Genomic DNA, 18,746 nt, shown 5'->3' on the forward strand with positions numbered 1-18,746 from the left:
GTGTGTGTGTGTGCATGTGGACTCTAGATGACACCTGTAAATGTCATTTTCATGTGCAATCTACCTATTTTTGTTGGGACAGAGACTCTCACTGGTCTGGAACTTACTGAGTAATCTAGGCTGTCTGGCTACACATCAGGGATCTGCCAGTTTCTCTGTCCTCAGACCTGAGCTTATAAGATCATAGCAGCCTGACTTTGAGAGGATGTGACATGGGCCTTCCAGCTTTCAAGGCAAGCCCTTTACTGACTGAGCCATCATCCCAGCTCCACATTTCTTTCCCTAAGCTCATCATTCCCTGCATTTTTTTAAAAACAAGAACAAGAGCTCTTGCCCTCCCTGAGAAGGAGCCTCCACTTCCTTCTTCTTGTTGAGGTGATTTTAGAATTGCCATGCTCTGTGCCAGAGGATATTGTAGTACGTTTTCACAACACACTTAAAGGCTCACTTCCTAAAATTGTCACGTCTGGAGAGCCCTAGATAAGCCAGCAAGGACAAGGACGTGATCACTCTCTCCTGCCCCCAGTATTACAGGCAGCTATCAATTCTAGCTCATTTAGGCTGATCCATTCGTTGCACCAAAAGCCATTTCCATATTATTACACCAAACTGGAAATTGCAGAGGCTGTGTATTTCTTGGCAAAGTCTCCAATTTGGGCTTGTAACTTAGCACTGGCTTATTAGTGACCTGCATCATTATTCTCTAGATATGTGCTAGCCACAGGATTTTGTCCTCAGATCCTCTGGAAGAACTCAGCTCTGCAGATTGGTTTCTCCACAAGGCAGGATGTTCAGGTCATGTTAATGTGCTCTTACCGCAAGCTTTAAAATTAATTTTTGATCATTGATTCCTTGCATTAACAGCCCCCTGAGCCTTTCTAGTGTGGAGAGAAACTTCACAGAGTGAGTTAGTGGGCAAGCCAGAGTTAGAATGAACCAGGCTTTAATTAAGTAGAATCTCATAGGGCCTCAGAGAATCCATGTGGAAGCTACAACCATGAGCTAACAAGAAAAATGAGAATTTGATTTTTTTTTCCTTCCTTTTATTTTTGTTCCCCTTCTCTGATGTAGTTTGTTTCAGTCAAATAATTCAATTTAGGAAAACTCAGATATTCAAGTTGAGGAATGATACATGATACTAGCAACCTGTTCGATTTCTTTTCTGATTGCTTTATTGAATCAGAAAAGTAAACAAAAAGATTTGACAATTTACCTGTTCCAAAACATTAAACTTCTCACTCCAGAAATTCTCTAAGGCTTTGGCCAAGCTTATCAGCCTATTTCATCACTGAGCAGAGTTGAAAATGTAGAGCCCAGGATTCCTAACCAGGAGCCAGAATTGCCTGTGCGGAGTTCTCTGGGGAAATGGGTGATGGAGGCATAGATTAGGGCAGGATAGGCATTGTGTGGGAGCAACTGACATTTCCTGAATGTGAGGCTTGGATTAGAGAGTTTCATGTAAATGATCTCATTTAATTGTCACCCTCTCCCGTGGGGTAAGAATGATGACGTCTGTTTTAATCTCAAGCATCAGAGCTCCAGGGGGCTTTGGGTAAATAGCAGGGAGATTTTTAATTAGCTAATATTCTGGGGTCTTATTCCACATTTTCATGTTCTAACATGAGTTTTCAACCTGAGGTCTCATTATAGCTTCCCAAGTGGCCCCAGGGAGATGAGTGCAATGCTTTTATTAAGGTTTTGAATGTGGCAGGTGGCTTGGTTGGACATGAAACTCATATCAGTGACTGATTCAACAAAGATTCTAATGCTGGCCATACAGAAGCTAATGGCAGAATAAGCGAATACACAGCTAACCCTAGCTTTAGTCTCAGGATATGTCGAATGTCAAGTATCCCCCACTTTATAATTCACCAAGTCTTTCAGTCTTGTGACCTTGTTATTATTTTCACATTAATTCTGGAGAATGAATACTATTAGTCCCATTTTGCAGATGGGAAAAATCTAATGTTCAGAGCAATGCTGCTTAGTAGAAATCTAACATTAATCACTTGTGTAATTTAAAAGCCCCTAGGATCTGCATTAGAGTAGGAGATAGGAACAATGAAAATTAATTATAACAATATATGTATTTAATTCAGTATTTCAAAAGTGTTACTATTCTAACATATCTGTGTACAATTATTTTTTTTAGATGATTCAAGAAATTCTTTGTATATTTTGCACTAAGACTCTGAAATTTGATGTTCTTAGTCAGAGGACTTGTTAGCTTAGACTGACCACATTCACGTGCTCAGCAGGTAGGTAGCTATTGCTAATGGTTAGTTCAAGTCTGGAGGATGTAGTATGAAATAAGAGCCCTGTGTGTTTAGGGTACTGCCCATACTCAGAGAAGTGTAATGATAATTAGGGCGACCTTTGCTCTTGATCTTACGCTTGTGAGCTGGAGTACTGATGCAAATGGAGCAAATTGTTCCAACAGAAAATGCCTTTGTGTCCTGATATCCAAAGGTGTTCCAGCAGCTAATGCATTTCATTTCATACATTTTATGTCTAGGGTGGAAAAGACATTGTTGAAGATCTTTCTAATAAACTGTCTGCAGTGGAGAAACCAGAACAGGTTATGATTGTCAGAGATTTGAGAACCAAAGCCGAACATATGTTATTTCAGAGTTGTTTGTGAGCATGGTCAGGTCACATTTCCAGTGTTAGAATATGACCTATAGAGAGGTTGTTAAAGCTACACAATATATCAGCATTCCTTAAGTGTGTGGCTCAGAACCTGAGTACTGTCTGCCTTTATTAAGTGTAGACCTTAATACAGAAGCCTGTAATGTGTACCATGTGTTTTAATGTGAGAATTTAACATGCCGTTAGACTTCTATTTGGATTGGCTCAGGAGTTTGATTGTTATCAGTACAGCATAACCAGTGATTCGAGGGTTAGTGTGGATTGTCATGCTGTTGGACTCTGGAGTCACCTAGGAGACACACCTCTATAAACACTTGGAAGGGATTACTTAGATTAATTTAGCCTCTGGGCTTTACAATAAGGGATTATCTTAATTAGGACTATTGAGGTGAAAACCCACCTTAAGGGAGGGAGGCAACATTCCCTGCAACTGTGCCTTGGGCTGCATAAAAGGAGAAATCTGGCTGAGTACTCATACCCATTGTTCTCTGCTTCCTGACACAAAGTGACATTGTGCCTGAAATTTCTGCCACCAGGGCTTCCCTGCTACAATGGCTTAATTGAACTGTGAGCCAAAATAATCTTTCACCTTTAAATTGCTGGATAATGTTACCACAGTGTGATGGTTTGTATATGCTTGGTCCAGGGAGTAGCACTATTAGAAGGTATGGCCCTGTTGGGATTGGTGAGGCCTTTTTGGACTGGTGTGTTCCTGTGGGTGTGGGCTTTAAGACCCTCATCCTAGCTGCCTGGAATCCAGTGTTTTGCTAGCAACCTTCAGATGAAGATGTAGAACTCTCAGCTCTGCTTGCAACATGCCTGCCTAGTTGCTGCCATGTTCCTGCCTTGATGATAATGGACTGAACCTTTGAACCTGTAAGCCAGCCCCAATTAATGTCCTTATAAGAGTTGCCTTGGTCATGGTGTCTGTTCACAGCAGTAAAGCCCTAACTTAGACACACAGTAACATGAAAATAAACTAAGAAAAGTGGCATGAAGATTTTATGATCAAATATTAATCATATAGAACAGGGGTTTTCAACCTTCCTAAAATCTCTGACCTTTTAACTCAGTTCTTCATGTTGTGATACCCACCAACCATGAAGTTATTTTTGTTGCTACTTCATGACTTTAATTTTGCTACTGTTATGAATTATAACATAAATATTTATGCTTTATGATGATTTTAGGCAATTCTGGTAAAGGGGTCATTCATTCCCAAGGGAGCTGAGAAATAGAGGTTGAGAACCAATGAATTAGAGCAGCTCCTAAGAGCTTTATTGGAAACGATTTGCTGCAACACATGGCATTCAAACTCAGAGAGGAAGTTGTTAAAGAAAACCAGAAATGTGAATCTTCATATTACTTACATGGTCTTATTTAAAAGATATGAACCCTACTAAAATATTTAGATATGTTGGTTAGTTGGCCTCATACTGTAGTCCTTACCTGGGCCATTTTTTTTTTTCATTTTTCATTTATACTTTGGGTCTAGAGAAATAAATATAAGTATTGTAAAAGGGACTTGGGTAGATGTAAAGTGATTTGAGATGGAACTGATTGCTGGACAATAGTTTTGCCTGTACCTGTGTGCTTGTATAATTCCTCCCATGACAACAATGTATTACTTGATGATACATACCTTCAAAAGTTAGGGTCGCCCTATACCATTCATATTTACATTTTTATGAGCCTTTTAATGTGTAGAGACGTGTACTGATTTTAACGCCCAGAAAAAAAACATTATATTTACATACAGTCTAATCCACAATTTAAAACATTTCACTGTTAAACTTCCTCTCTCACCCTTCTTGAATTGATTGAAATTCTGGATTTTATAAACCACTTACTGTGTTGTGGTGTGTTCAGATCTGCTTGGCAGCCTGAGAACCACTGATCAGAATGCATTTAGATTTGACCGCTCTCCCAATTATGAAGTGTAATTACACAGGAGATAAACAGGAGTTTAAGTGGTTGTGAACTGCTTCGATATTTGTTACCCTATTAATTTAATAAGCTGAATATTTAGTGGGGTCTTCATAATTACATTATTATTGGACAAATGCTTTTCACAAACCTTGTCACATTAGATTGGGTGCCACCCCTACACCCAACACTTTTCCAAAGTGAGAGAAACCATGGTGGGGAGAGATGACTCTAATCTCTGTGCCTTGAGGTGTTTATCACACCAAGAAAGTCAAAACAATTGCTCAGGGCTTCATTGGGTAAATAGCACAATGTTATTTCCTTGTAGGAGGCTTTCAGTGTTTTTCCTGGGCAGAAAGAAGGAAGACAGTTCCTCAAAGGAGAAGCCCTCCTTAGGAACACAAATACAAATAAACAAAAATGACATTATGTAGTTGCCTGCCTTGGGGCAAAACCAAACCAAACCAAACCAAACCAAACCAAACCAAACCAAACCAAACCAAGCCAAGCCAAGCCAAGCCAAGCCAAGCCAAGCCAAACCAAGCCAAGCCAAGCCAAGCCAAGCCAAGCCAAGCCAAGCCAAGCCAAGCCAAGCCAAACCAAACCAAACCAAACCAAACCAAACCAAACCAAACCAAACCAAACCAAACCAAACCCACTTATTCTTAACAGGGCTTCGGGTGTGTGCTTTTCTGTCACTTTCTTTTAATCGATTAGGATGGCTACCTGTGTAACAGACATGCTCTACCATGGTCCTATCAGTGGGACACCTTTGGTATATGATGTTTTTAGGTTCTTGACACATTCTTGCTATGCAGGACTTTCCATTTCTACTCACATAGTGGTAAGAAGTGTAGCAATTACTTTTTTCTCTTTTGGTTGGTACCCCCCCACACACACATAAGGGCATTTGTAATTCCAATTAACTAATAGTTAAAATAAAACCTCTGGAATAAAATGGGACCAAGTTAAGAAAATGAGGGTTATTTTTACTTCTGATCTTCTGCAGTTTGCCTGGGCTAATCTAGCTAAGTGTTTAGTGCTAACATAATTAGGTTTTGTAGAATAATGGACCCATTTATCAGGTAGTTCAGGTTTTAAATATGTATATATGTATGTAAGTATATATATAATTTTAAATGTTACTACTCTATTTTAATTCATCAATCAATTAACAGCAGCTTTGGGGTGACCAGAGAAGGCTGAGGGGAATGGAATTCCAGCAGTTACTAAAGGTTTGAAAGCTTTAAAGGGCTCTTCAAAATTGTTGAACTCTCTTGTAGAATTATTTCAGAATGCACTCTAAAAGTATATTAAGGGCATTATTTTTCTCCTGTAATAGAGTTTAAGTAATTGTATATTAGTCAATATTAACTTGCTTTTTACAGATTTTTTTTTTCAATTTCTAGTTAAATGCAACAGTGTGCAACAGTGGAGCTTATGCAAGGGGTCTTCCTGTCCCCAGTCCCTTGGTCCTCCAAAAGCCGAATGAAGATGGTCGCCTATGAGTCACACAGTACCAGGTGTTGAGAGAGCAGGCATTCTCTGTGTTCCAGAGACTGGGGAAAATTCAAAATCTGGAAGCTGGCATGCTTATTTTCTTCTGACATCATCTTGTGTTTGTGTGCAGTTTATGTGAGGAGTTTATTGGCATCTGCTTTAGGCAACTTAAGGTGCAAAAAAGCTACTTTGAATGTAAAAAAGTAAAAATAAAAGTTTAAATAAAAAACACATTATATGGAGATACTCAGAACTTTCAGAATGTTTGTATCAAAGGAATGGTTCATGTTTCTTAAAAATAACCCTGAGAGGCTGGAGAGGTGGTTCAGTGGTTAGGGCACAAGATGTTCAGGCAGAGGACCTGGGTTCTGTTTTCAGTATTCATATGGCAGCTCATAACCATTCTAGTTCCAGGGCATCTGGCTCCCTCTTCTGACTTCCAGGGCACCACTGTGTAGACACATCCATTCAAAACACCCATACATAAGAGACAAACAAACAAATAAATAACACTGATTAGAAACCAGCATTGATTTCCTGAGACAGATTATTAGACACCAGGCAAATTGTTCACAATTAGATTTTGTGTTGAAATCCCAGGGGTATCTCTCTTTTAAAAAATTCTTACATATAATGAACATTCCAGTTGGATTTCCTTTGATAAAGCTCCTCTTTTAGCCTCGGTTTGTCCTAACTCATGGGTAAGTGGATATGGTATCCTTCTTGCCAATAAAGGCAACATGGTAGGTAAAAACCTCATTCATATTTCTGCTGGTAAAATTTTACATACATGATGATGAATGCACGTAGATGGTTATATATGTTATGAATATACCACGTAACCCCAAGCCCCCTAGTGTTCTGTTCAATCCTATGAGCATGGAAACTACCACTGAGGTTTGATTGGGAATGAACAATAGATAGAGCACAGCAGACCATTCCCCAGGGTAAAGAACACCCCTCCTCAGATTACAGAGTTTTTATATACCTATATTGCTAGATTATTGCTGGTAGATGGCGAAGAAGATGGAAGTAAAGATTTCATTTCAGGGTCTTCATCTAAAGATTCTTAGACTCCAATAATGTCACAGGTCCTTAAATGGTGAGTAGGATACAATAGAAACCACTGAACTGTGGAGTCTCTATCTTCTTCCATTCATGTGCTTACCTTTGTGCTGTCTGCCTGCAGGAGGCCACTGTCCTGTGAGGCCATCTGATTAGGCTGGCTACCTGGGCAAAGACAGTGGGTAAAGGTGGCCCTTCCAATATTTGTCCTTAGGCTGTGTGTTCAGTCATTCCCCCTTTGTGGTAGGTAAGATAGATTATTTAACTCCCTGTCAATAGCAAAACTTTCTAGATAGCTGACATTTTAACACACCCTACCCATGCACCACTCCCTTTTGAGTTTTATACACATCAACTGTGGGAGGAATGATGCTCCTCGTTTGTAGGGCAGTTGACAGATGACATAGAATATCTGTGTTGCTCACATTAAAGAACCTTCCAGGAAATAACATCAGAGGCCCAGCCACAAATTACGTACAATTTAGTACACCCTGTCTGCCTCAGCCCCGTCTCAGGACAGAATATTACAGATTCAAAGAATTCTTGAAACCAGCAGAGAATATTCTGTAGACTGACATTAAAAAAAAAAAAAAAAAAAAGAATTGACTCTTTAAAGAACCAGATTAAAAAGAACATTTCATTTACGTTTGTTATATACCTAAAAGTGAATTTTTATTAAAAGCAGATCACATCACTTCAAGAAATTCAGAGAACTATATCTAAATACACTGAATGCAAGATATTCCTCATCAATTTAGATTCTTAAAGCCTCATAAAGATAAAATGCAGATGAGTTGATTTAAATCAGGCCTTCATTAAGTTTCAGAATTAGCTTTTGGAATCCCACGCATTGAATTGTGCAGCGTCTGATTCCTGCTCATTGTGACGAAGCTGTAACTGGATAACAATAAAGTGCACCGTTGCCAGAAATAACACAGTCTGCCTTTGGTTTGTGCTAATAAACTATAAGACAACTTAAACTCCATTTTAATATCAGAAATCCACCTCATTAGAAGTAATCTCACACTCAGTATGCTAGCAGAATTTCCATGTGTATTCTTTGGTGAGCAGGGAATATGATTTTCTATTTATGCTTCTAATGTAAATCTGCCATTTCTGGTTGGCCACTCTGGCACTAACCCAGTGCGCTAATTTATTTCCATCTTTCCCTATTTCTTATATCAAAGGAGGCTGTTGGTTTGAATAACAAACATTCAATCGGCTTGGACGTGGGGTGGCAGGCAGAGCAGGAATTACCTGCTTACCTTTTATTGCCTTCTTTGAATTGGCTTTTCTGGGAACAAAACCAATAAGACATGCTGTTCCTTCATCTAGTTTTGACTCAGGTTATTTATCAGAAGACATTCCTCCCCCCTTGGCTCAGCAGAGACTGGCAGAAGGGTGAAGAATTCAGCCTGGAACGAGGCTCCTGACCTAATACTGTCATCGGTTATTGTCCCACCAAGTCATGTAGGACTTCATTGTCTTTAATCTTCTGGTTTGGCCTCATAATTATTTCTGATTCCAAGAGATGCCGTGGCTGACATATTTGTCACCTGCAGGGTGGCAGTGTGCTGGGATTGAACGTACACTGTTTCAGCCCCTCCAAAACGTCACAGTGTTTCTTCCCCCCACCCAGCTCCCAATTCTGTCTTGTACAGTAATTGGCCTAATAAAAGGCAGAAACAAGAATTTATTACACCTTGGGCAGTACTTGAAACAGACTTTATTTTCAGGAACAGCAGTTATGTCTGCTTGCTGCTGTATATTTTGATATTTCATTTAAATACTTAGAATATATTCAAAGTCAAATTGCTAATCACTCAATTTCCCTGCTGCTGTCCTGGTTCCCCAGGTGGCCTCTTATGATACTCCATGTAAACACTGTATTTGGAAGGATACATAGATCAGCATCCCTAGAGTCACATGATCACCATAAATCTGTGAAAATAGCATGACTTAAAAATAAAAGTCTCTTAGTTCTCTGCCAACAGGCTTTGGCATAATCTTGGCAATCACTTAGATATTTCTTTCTGTCTGTTTTTGTGGTTATAATTTTTTCCCAGGTGGAAAGTAGTCTCATATTTTGCAGACGTTGTCCAAGCTAGTGACCATCAATCCGTCTTCCTTGGTTACTACAGTTGTCAGCTGACTGTGTTCAGTCCACATAAAATCAGTGACGCGACTGGGAAACTGGGAAAGGGTGGTTGCTCCTTTCAGCTTAAGAAACGGCCATACAATTTCCTGATATCATTTCTGCAGGAATTTTTATTCTTTAAATCTTCCAGTGTTAAAGCAACAAGAAAACATTTAGAATGTCCTTTGGTGGAAACTTATTACACTTGCTATATGTAAACCGATATTCTTTGATGCCAGCACGCTCGTTGCCCTTACAGAGAAATCTCTGCACGATGAAATGAAACAAAACCAAAGAGGACCAAAAATCAAACGTCAGTCTTTGCTGATTCGAATTAGATACATTAACAGATTGTCTGGTAACATAAATTGGCAATAATACAAAAAATCTACATATTACAGTATTTCAAGAAAAATAACTTCATTTGAATACAAAAGGATAGATACACTTTCTCTTTTCCTCTAGCCACTCTTGTGAAGTGGATGTGAGCTGGCACTGGGGTCGCAGTGCTGCTAAAATATACAGGGGTATGACTGCCTTGCGCTTTGGAGGGGGCTGTTACACATGTGTATCACTAACATCAGACGAAGAAATCTTTCAACCAACAAGGGTTACAGAGCAACGTTCACTAAAGCACAGGTTGGAAGGGATCTGGGGGGTTGGGGTGGGGCTGAAGCAGGCCAATATGGCAGCTTGTAACAGATTTCCTTATACCCACAATGCACCTGACAGCGAAGAATGCTTTTATTTGGTTGGTCCACACACTGGGCAGAGCGGTACTAGGGTGCACCACGGTAGAGTAGCGAATGTTTGTAGGTTGGTTGATCAGTTTTGTTTTGTTTTTTTGTCTTTCCATTTGGGGGCGCTTTCACGGCCTTTGGAAACCGCAAAGGGCTCTGCAGCTGGCGATCAGTGCTAATAGCAACAGCTGCCGATTCCTCTGGAGTCAGTGATGAACAGTCTTGACTCCAATGTGCGACGTGCTGTCCTGTTCTAAGAGATATGGCTTAGTTCAGTTAGGCCCTCTTCTTTTATACACTGTGTCGGAGTGGGTGTGCGTGTTTTCTATGTCGGTAGCGATCGCTTGGGTTGGGTTTGCTTTCCCACAGCACAGGCCTGTTGGAGGGCTGGGTGTGACCCCTAGAAAACCAAGGGACTGGCAGTCCCCAGCAGCACGGTCAGGGTCAGCAGCAGCAGAGCTGGGGACCCCTGCGGGGGTGCTCCCTGGCCGGAGTCGGAGCCACAGCTGCCCGCCTCTTCGCACCGGAGCTTCTCACAGAGGATGCCAGTGTAGGCGTCCGGGCACACGCAGCGCACATTGTTGTGGCAGGTCCCTCCATTCTGGCAGTGCAGGAGCTCATTGTCACAGACATTAGCTGCAGAACGAGGGGAGGGAAGGGGGGGGAGGAGAAGCAGAATCAATTTAAGTTCATCTGGAACATCATGTTTTCAGCTTAAAAAAAAAAATTCTCTATCGATCTTGTGTTCCCCTCCTTCCCTCCACAAACTAAGCACGTGACTCCAATTTCCGAACAAATGTAGTCGGCTGCCTCCGTTTTGATCTTATTAGGCCTTTTCATATAGGTTCCCTTCCCCCCTCTTTCCCCCTGCCATCTTGGATATTGTCCAGTTCAGGCTATGGAATCTAAGGGAATGTAATATTCCTCTTGATTTGGAAATTCTTATGTACGTGAGACCTGTTGTGACCTCCTAGGTTTTTAAAGGACAAGTGCCTGATACAAGGAAGCAGAACCTTGAAGCCAGATGAGTGCAAAGCAGTGTTGCTCAAATGACCCTCTCAGGTCAGGACATCCATCCGTCCTCCCCGATTCCAGCCTTTCTGTGACATGCAAAAGAGGCCGCAGGGAAGCAGGGAAATGCGGGTTTAGGATAAGAGAGAAGTAGCATGCTCCAGGCAGGCAACAGCCAGATGGGAGAGGAAAAGCTTGTTCCGTGGGAGGCATATGAGGAAGAGCAGTCACATTTGTCCCTGACAGCCCATCAGGGTTTTTATTACCTTGTAAATATGGGGAGTAGAGCCCAAGGTTACCTTGATTTGGGAACAGTAATAAATGCAACGGTGAAACCCTGATTACCAAAATTTCATTACGCCCATCACGGAATAGAATCAGGTTGGAAAATCAAGAAGCAGTTCCTGACTGAAATTCATTCACAGGCTCTGCCACCGAACTCTGACCTCTAATAATTTCTTCCATCCTCAAAATCCCCGTTATCCTCATTAATTCAGTGTCTTGTATTCTCTTAGATAATCAAGGTTTCACTGATTTAGCAGAATGTTAAATAGAACCCAGGGAAATCAACACAACAAAGAATATGAGAGCCAAGAACGAACAAGCGCTTTCCAACAACATTTGCTGCTTAAGCACTTAACACACAAGACCACTCTGGACAGGGGCAGGCGGGGCACAGAGCAGAAAAAGTAGCTTTTCTTATAAATTATAACAGTTTTTCATTAAAAAAAGAGTCACAGCCCAAGTTCTCCAAAGATGACACGTGGCCTCCCCCTCCCCCCCTCTCTCACACACACACACAATGCTGCTATTAAATATAAATCATTGTTACAAAATGATTCCACCTTCCATGTAATTACTATAGTTAGCATTTGCTTTGCTTATTAATCATGTTCAATACCCATGTCACCTTGAAGAGCGGCTTTGTCCACACCCATGAATACAGGAATGTTTTTGTGTGTGAGTGGCTGGGAGAAGGTGGTGCTGGGCGTCCATGGAGCTAAAAATAAATTCCCCTAAACGGAGTCTAGTGTGACTACCTTCCTCAACATTTCAGGGAAACACAGAAGACAGGTCTATACTACATCGTATAATTAGCACTAGTTAATCTTCGTGTTTAAAACAATGGTACACAAGGCAGTGTCACAGGCATTAGAGGCATCAAGCACACAAGCTGCTTCTCAGTGGGTGGTTTAGATTGAACCCAAATTATGGGATTTTGTCAGTCATTTTGTGGCTTGTCAACATCTGTAGCCATGAAGCAAGGTCCCCAAGCACGGGGTCACAGGGTAAAAATCCTGGTGGATCTTGTTCTGTTTTGGTTTTTGTTCATTTGGAAAGTATACATAGGTTTTGTTTTGCTTACACCTCAAGAAATATCTGTTTAATTGGGGCAACATGGAATAAACAGGTCCAAGTAACCTTTTCCAGTTAAAGTTAAAGATTCTGAGCATCTCCAACTTCAAGACAGATTGCAGAATGGGATATTTCCTTTCATTTGGGCACTAGACACAGGGAAATATCTGTTCCATCAATATCGATAATTGCTTGCCTTGAATAATTGAGAAGAAATCAATAGTTAATTAAATATCACTCCCCTCCTTTTTTTGAAGCTATTTTTCTTTCTCTTGGACTTGAATATAAAGCAGCTGTCGAGCAGAGGTTTCTTTTTTTTTTCCCTGAGAAGCCAGTGATTAAGTTAAAATTCAATACCTTCTCTACATGTAAATAACCGGCTAGTTGATTGGGATGGCTGTGAGAATTTAATAAATACACAAGGAACAGATGTAGCTTCGGATTAATCATCTCATGGACTGGAGGAATATATCGTGAATAGTATATAAACAGGAAAAAATGGAAACTAGCATATATTTTATTAGTTTTAAAATTCACTACAAAGCACATTACATTTGGGTACTTGATGGTGCCATTCCTGTTAAAATTCAACAAGAACAGATTTTTTTTTTTCTTTTTACTGGTGCATACTATACCATCTAATGGCTGAAATCACATGCTAGAAGTATATTTAAGTCTGACTAGAGTTCTTACCTGGTTTTATAACCTCATGTTCCATCTTCATGTCATTTAGTACCAAAATTCAGTGGTTAATGAACAAGCTAGATGGTTTACTATCAATGAACTCTTCTTCTTCATGTAAGACCTTGTATTGAACGCCACCGAGACAATAAAGCAAAGAGAAGCATGGTCTCTGCTTCCATAGCGTTCTAATTTACTTATGAAGATGAAATGCAACCCAGAAGTGATCTAGGTTCCTTAAGATACCCTCATTAGTTTTATCCACTTCTTGCCAGACATCACCTATGTGTTGTTGTCACTCTAGCCGGCATATGGATGCTCACAATTGGGTGGAGAAGCAGCAAACACCATCAGAAATATTTACACAAAGTATAAAAAAGACCACAAAATAAATATGTCCAAAGTGTTAGGTAAGCACAAATGATGGTGTCTATGTTTTAGAGACCAGAAACAAGGATAGAAAAGAGATTGTATATGAACAGAGGTACACACAAGGCAGATACTGGTTAAAGTGTATTCTAAATGAGGAAACTGTATGAGTTAAAGCAAAGGGACGCAAAAGGGCCATGGAGGTAATTAAAAAGTTATCTTTGAACACTGATCCCTTTCTCTGATGTTGTAATTAAAAACAAACAAACAAACAACAACTACAAAAAACCACCCTACATATTTCTTGCTGGATTTCACCAACCATTGTTCCCCAGAAGGAACACAGAGGGAAGGCAGGTCTATGTGTAGATATTTTCCTTCTCCTACTAATGGCTTGTCTTAACAGTACTGTGTAGCAAGGGTCCTTCATTTAAGCCTTGACATTTATCCAATCTTATCCATTTTATCCTTATTACCCTGCTAATCTTTACTCAGAACCAAGCTCTCACTGAGCATTGGAGACTCCTGTATTCTGATAGCATGTTTCTAAGGGACTACTACAGAGGTAGCCAGACATCATCCCTCCTCAGAGATAGAGTTATAAGGTATATGAAGTCTTGCATCAACAATACTAGTTTCAAGAAGTACCCCCCTTCATTCTTGTACTTTCTCAGTCCCTGAGTAATAGCCACCTCCTGTGTGACCAGTTACTGCCCAAGAGTTACTTTGGTGCTCTGTACTCATTTCAGTCCTCAGACACCTATTATCCTATTTCCTTTAATAGTGTTTTTCTGTTGAAATACCTAGAATAGCTTTCTTTCTGACTGGAACTTGATTATGTCCATAAATAATAAGTGGGCTGGGGTTGGAAGGCTCAATGCACACAGGACAAAGGAGGGTAGAATGCTAGGGGCATTCCATCTATAGTTATTTTTATATAGTCATTACATAGTTTAGGAAATGGACAATAGGAAGCTGTCAAATGTAAATGAGTCAGCTAGAGTTTTAAAGAAAAAGGGAAGATGAAACTAGATGAAAATAGGCTGGAGACAAGGAAACCAGACATGCAACAGAATGGGCTAGGTTGGAGCAATGGAGAAGAAAGGAGAGGACACAACTGAAGGCTGTTTACAAGTGCAAGTGATTTTAAGGTGACATTTGAGTACATGGAATCATCACAAAGAGATTTATTAAGAAAAGGAACCAGAAGAGAAATTCAGTCAAAAAAGTGAATGCATACTTTTGGACTTATTGAATCTGTCTGGAAGTTCTTCTCCAATCTTTTGTCATTACTTGGTAAAGCTATGTAAGGTTCAGGAGACAGTTCATTATGGAGATAAAGATGTGGAATACCGGTGGTGAAGGTCATTGTCATCAGACACAAAGTACACAGTCTCATGGTAGGAGAGTATACTTCATGTCAAAGCGAGGACTCAGTCTGGAGCCCCAAAGAGTATTAGGCTCAGTCATTTGCAGAGAAAGCAACAGTGTGAAGAATGGCTGGAAGAAAAATGTCAACAAAATGCAGACGCCATGAAAATAACATACAAATGATTTCTTGTTATGGGAGGCCATCTATGAATTAACATATAAAGTGGAAGAAGAGGAGAAGGAGCACATTTGAATTGGACAATACAAATTACACATTTGAATTGTGTAATGTAAGCCTTGACTGAATCAGCCAGACAGGGTTTTGGAATGATTATAAAAAGTATTGGGAAAGATGGAGGTTATCACAATTTATGGAAGTCCCTGAACATCAGTTCCCTATTTGTTGATAGGAATATGTCCCAATATTTTGGAGATTACAGCCCCCAGAGGATATTAGGCAATGACTAGATTGCATTTATTTACTTATGTTTGTTTGTCACAACTGGGTGGGATAGCATACCTTGGATGGGTAGAGGCCACGAATGCGCTAAATGTCCTAAACTGGCTGGGACAGCCTCCTCGTCTTTACCAAGAAGGAACGACAGTTGATATAAAGGGTACAGTGATGGCATCTTGGGTTGGAGCACAGACATGTTAATGAATGTAGACAGCCGTTCCCGGTGTATACCAGGAAAAGGCAGGACACAGATATTTGTCAGTTCTAGATCAAAATAACATGGAGTTTTCAGAGGCACAGTCATTGGAAAGATTGTATATGCATGTAGGTAACTCAGAAATGCTAGAGCAGATAGTCTTAATACTACTTACAGTCTCAGAGAAGGTGAATCCAAAGGCATCCTTGCTTTGTGATTTGCTCTTTACTCCCATTGAAGCAGTGATACTGCCACTCAGGGCCACTTTTCAAACCACCTACAAGATCTAGATTGTCAGTCCATGCACTTTGCACTTTATATAGAAGGGAAGAGTCTGGAGAAGCATGGCCAATGGTATTAGACAGCACAATGGTCTGTACTCTTAGATATGGCTAACTCCACATCTGGAAGCTATGGAACCACTCCTTAGATAATACAATTGACCACATCTTCTAGTAAGTGTGATTTCAAACTACACAGATTGGGCAGAGAGATCTGGCAATAACATTTCTGAATTGCTTATAACTTCCAGAATTCCATATGGAGTTCCAGATTCAAATCAGGTCACATAACAATAAAAGTAGCAATGCCAAAGGTCTAGGCCAAGAGTGAGAATCCTGTTGAGGTCTATGGTGTGAGTTTTGTTTATCCAGGCACAGGAGACTGCTCTGGTTTCAAAGTTGGGCTTCTTCAAAATTCATGTTGTAGTTTAGTTGTCATTGCAACATACTTAAAATGTGGAACCTTGCTGAAGTATTATTAAGAATGAACTAATGCACACATGATGGGCTAATGAGGATTTATCTTTCAACCATGCGATGCCTTCCAGCATTTTATGATAAATACTAGAACTTTATGATAAAAAATGGAACTTTAGCTCATAAATAGCTATTTATTATTATAATTTAGTCTGTGACATTCTGTTATGGTAACACAAAATGAACTGAAATGGAATGTCACTATTGAACAGTGGTGCTCTTCTGTACTGAACTATAGATTCCTTTTCATCACAAAGTTCTAGGCATCCATCATTAACCTGTGGAGCAGGTATGAGAATGAAACCATGACAGTACAATGCTCATGATCTATGTGCTCTGCCCATGCCAGTACCATGTTCACAGTCTATCTGTGCCATACATGCTAGGACAATGCTCATGATCTATCTGTTCTGCACTGCATAAAGCCATAGATTAAAGAGCTAGAAAATTTTACATAATGTAATTTTTCAGTTATCACCCTATTTGGTTTTTTTTTTCTCTATGGATCACCTTCAGACTGAATTTAGTAATGAACCACAGAAATGACCCCTGAAAGTGTAGTCTTCCAATCTGAATTTAGTTGATAATGTTTATTTTAAGTTTAGCCAGACTTTCTTTACTGTTATTGATATAAGGGGTCTTCGTACTTCAGTGATCAGAAAGCTTCATTTGAAAATTTTTTATATAATGTTTGTCCAAGGATTGGATGCGAATACATAGTTGATACAATTCTGTTATGGTAAAGCCTGAGTCAGATAGAGAAAGAGATGACATTTCTTTTGTAATAGTGTGACTGTTTTTTTTTTTTTTTTAGATTCCTGTTATTAAGTTTTCTTTTTATTATTGATAAGAAACATTTATGGCATGGCTAATATAAAATCACATGACCTGATACCTTCTGATACTCCAGGCTTTGAAATGCTTTCCAACAGTGTACCTAGGATAAGCAGAAGACATTGGCAGGTAAGGTTTTTGTTAAGAGACTGAAACTGTTGTGTGGCCAGAAGATGAAGTGTCGAATCTTAGTGGATAAGCTAGAGTCAGCAAGGTATTAGGACATCTCTACTGACAACTTTGGTAAGCAGGACACAGATTGCCATGATATATAGATATAAAACTATTCCAAGTTTCACAGGAGAAAGAGGGAGTGAGTACGATTTATTACTTTTGTTTTTCCTGGACCTTGGATGTGGAAAGCTAGAAAAAATCACTAAATTATTCAGATTCTTAAGGTTTTTTTATTTTTTTTAATTTGGTTTTTTTTGTGTGTGTGTGTGGGAAAGGTTTGAGTGTGTGTGTTCGTGATGGGGAGGGCATATAAATGTGTATATGTATGCAAATGCATGTGATGCATATTTGTGTGTGCATATGCATGTATGTATAAATATATGTACATGTATGCGATGGGTATCTATGCATGCATGTGTATGTATATATGTATGTATTATGTATGTATGTATAAGTATACATATGTGTGTGTTTGTATGTGTATTTGTGTATATAGGTATCTGGGTGTTCTTGAATGCTATATAATCTGCTCTTCCCAAAAGACAAAAAAGTTTCAAAATATGAATTACAAAATCTTGAATTCTTTCTCTTCTATTAGTCTTGTTTGGAACACATCAAAAAGCAGACCTAGAAAATGCTCCCATATATTCAAAGACAGCAACAACCAGGACTTAGTGTCATTTCTTGTCCTATTCATTTTTCCCTTAGAAACTGAAAGGGTCACTTATTCCTACATGGTCACAATGATCCATCACATTACCAAAGAGATTTCTCTCTGTGTTTGTGTTTGGTTCAAAGCTATACATTTGGGTTGGCTCTGTCTGTGAGCCTCTGCTATGCTTGAGTAATGCTGGGTCTGTATTTATAGACTTGAAAGTTTCTCTTTTTGGCTTTGTCTCCTGTACTTCAAGGAATCAATGCAATGTGTTACCGTGACAGCTTTCCTTGATGGCTGTATTAATAAAGTGACCTCTACCTTCACCACCTGAACCAAGCCAAGGATCGCTGAGGGAAAGATGCTCCAAATTGCTCACATCCTTTGCAAAGAAACGTCAAAGAGCAAATAACCTCCACCAAACAGGGTAATAACAAAGGCATGCGGACCGCACTGAGGTCTTCTGCAGGTGTTTGAGAGCTGGCAGCGGGGAGCTGGAGAGCCAGATGATGACCCATTTACACAGCCTTTGTGCCTGTTTTACTATATTGTGAGCAAGATAGAAAATAGAACATGCAGGTTAGATCCCAAGGTACGGCAAAACTTTACAGACTGCAGCAGAGTTTAGGAGCAAGTAGTAGACACACCAATTCCATTCCCCATCCTCCACTTACACGTGTTCATGAGAGATGGCTTGGCATGGTAGGAAAATTGGTTAAAAGTCATTAATCCTGAATTCTGGTTCAGATAGTCACATTTTTACTTCGAGACATTGACCTTACCATGAACTGGTTAGTGTCATTTGTCCTTCTGTCTTTTAACTAAATACTTTCCTGGTGGTGCATACATATATACTGAATCAAAATA

The 18,746-nt window shown here is 39.7% G+C and overlaps 1 protein-coding gene across 1 annotated transcript in view; it reads right to left on the bottom strand.

Annotated features, from left to right (window-relative positions):
• Window positions 1-10,417: 10,417 nt before the first annotated feature.
• NTNG1 (netrin G1) overlaps window positions 10,418-18,746 on the bottom strand; it is a gene marked incomplete at both ends in the record, with an annotated part of 162,993 nt that continues 154,664 nt past the window's right edge. Inside the window, one exon of the mRNA XM_080916024.1 lies at window positions 10,418-10,653. Coding sequence (XP_080772150.1) covers window positions 10,418-10,653 — 236 coding nt within the window. The remainder of the gene's footprint in view (window positions 10,654-18,746) is intronic.

This window comes from Micromys minutus (genome assembly GCF_963924665.1).
Source record: "Micromys minutus genome assembly, chromosome: 4".
In the NCBI taxonomy this organism is placed as follows: Eukaryota; Metazoa; Chordata; class Mammalia; order Rodentia; family Muridae; genus Micromys; species Micromys minutus.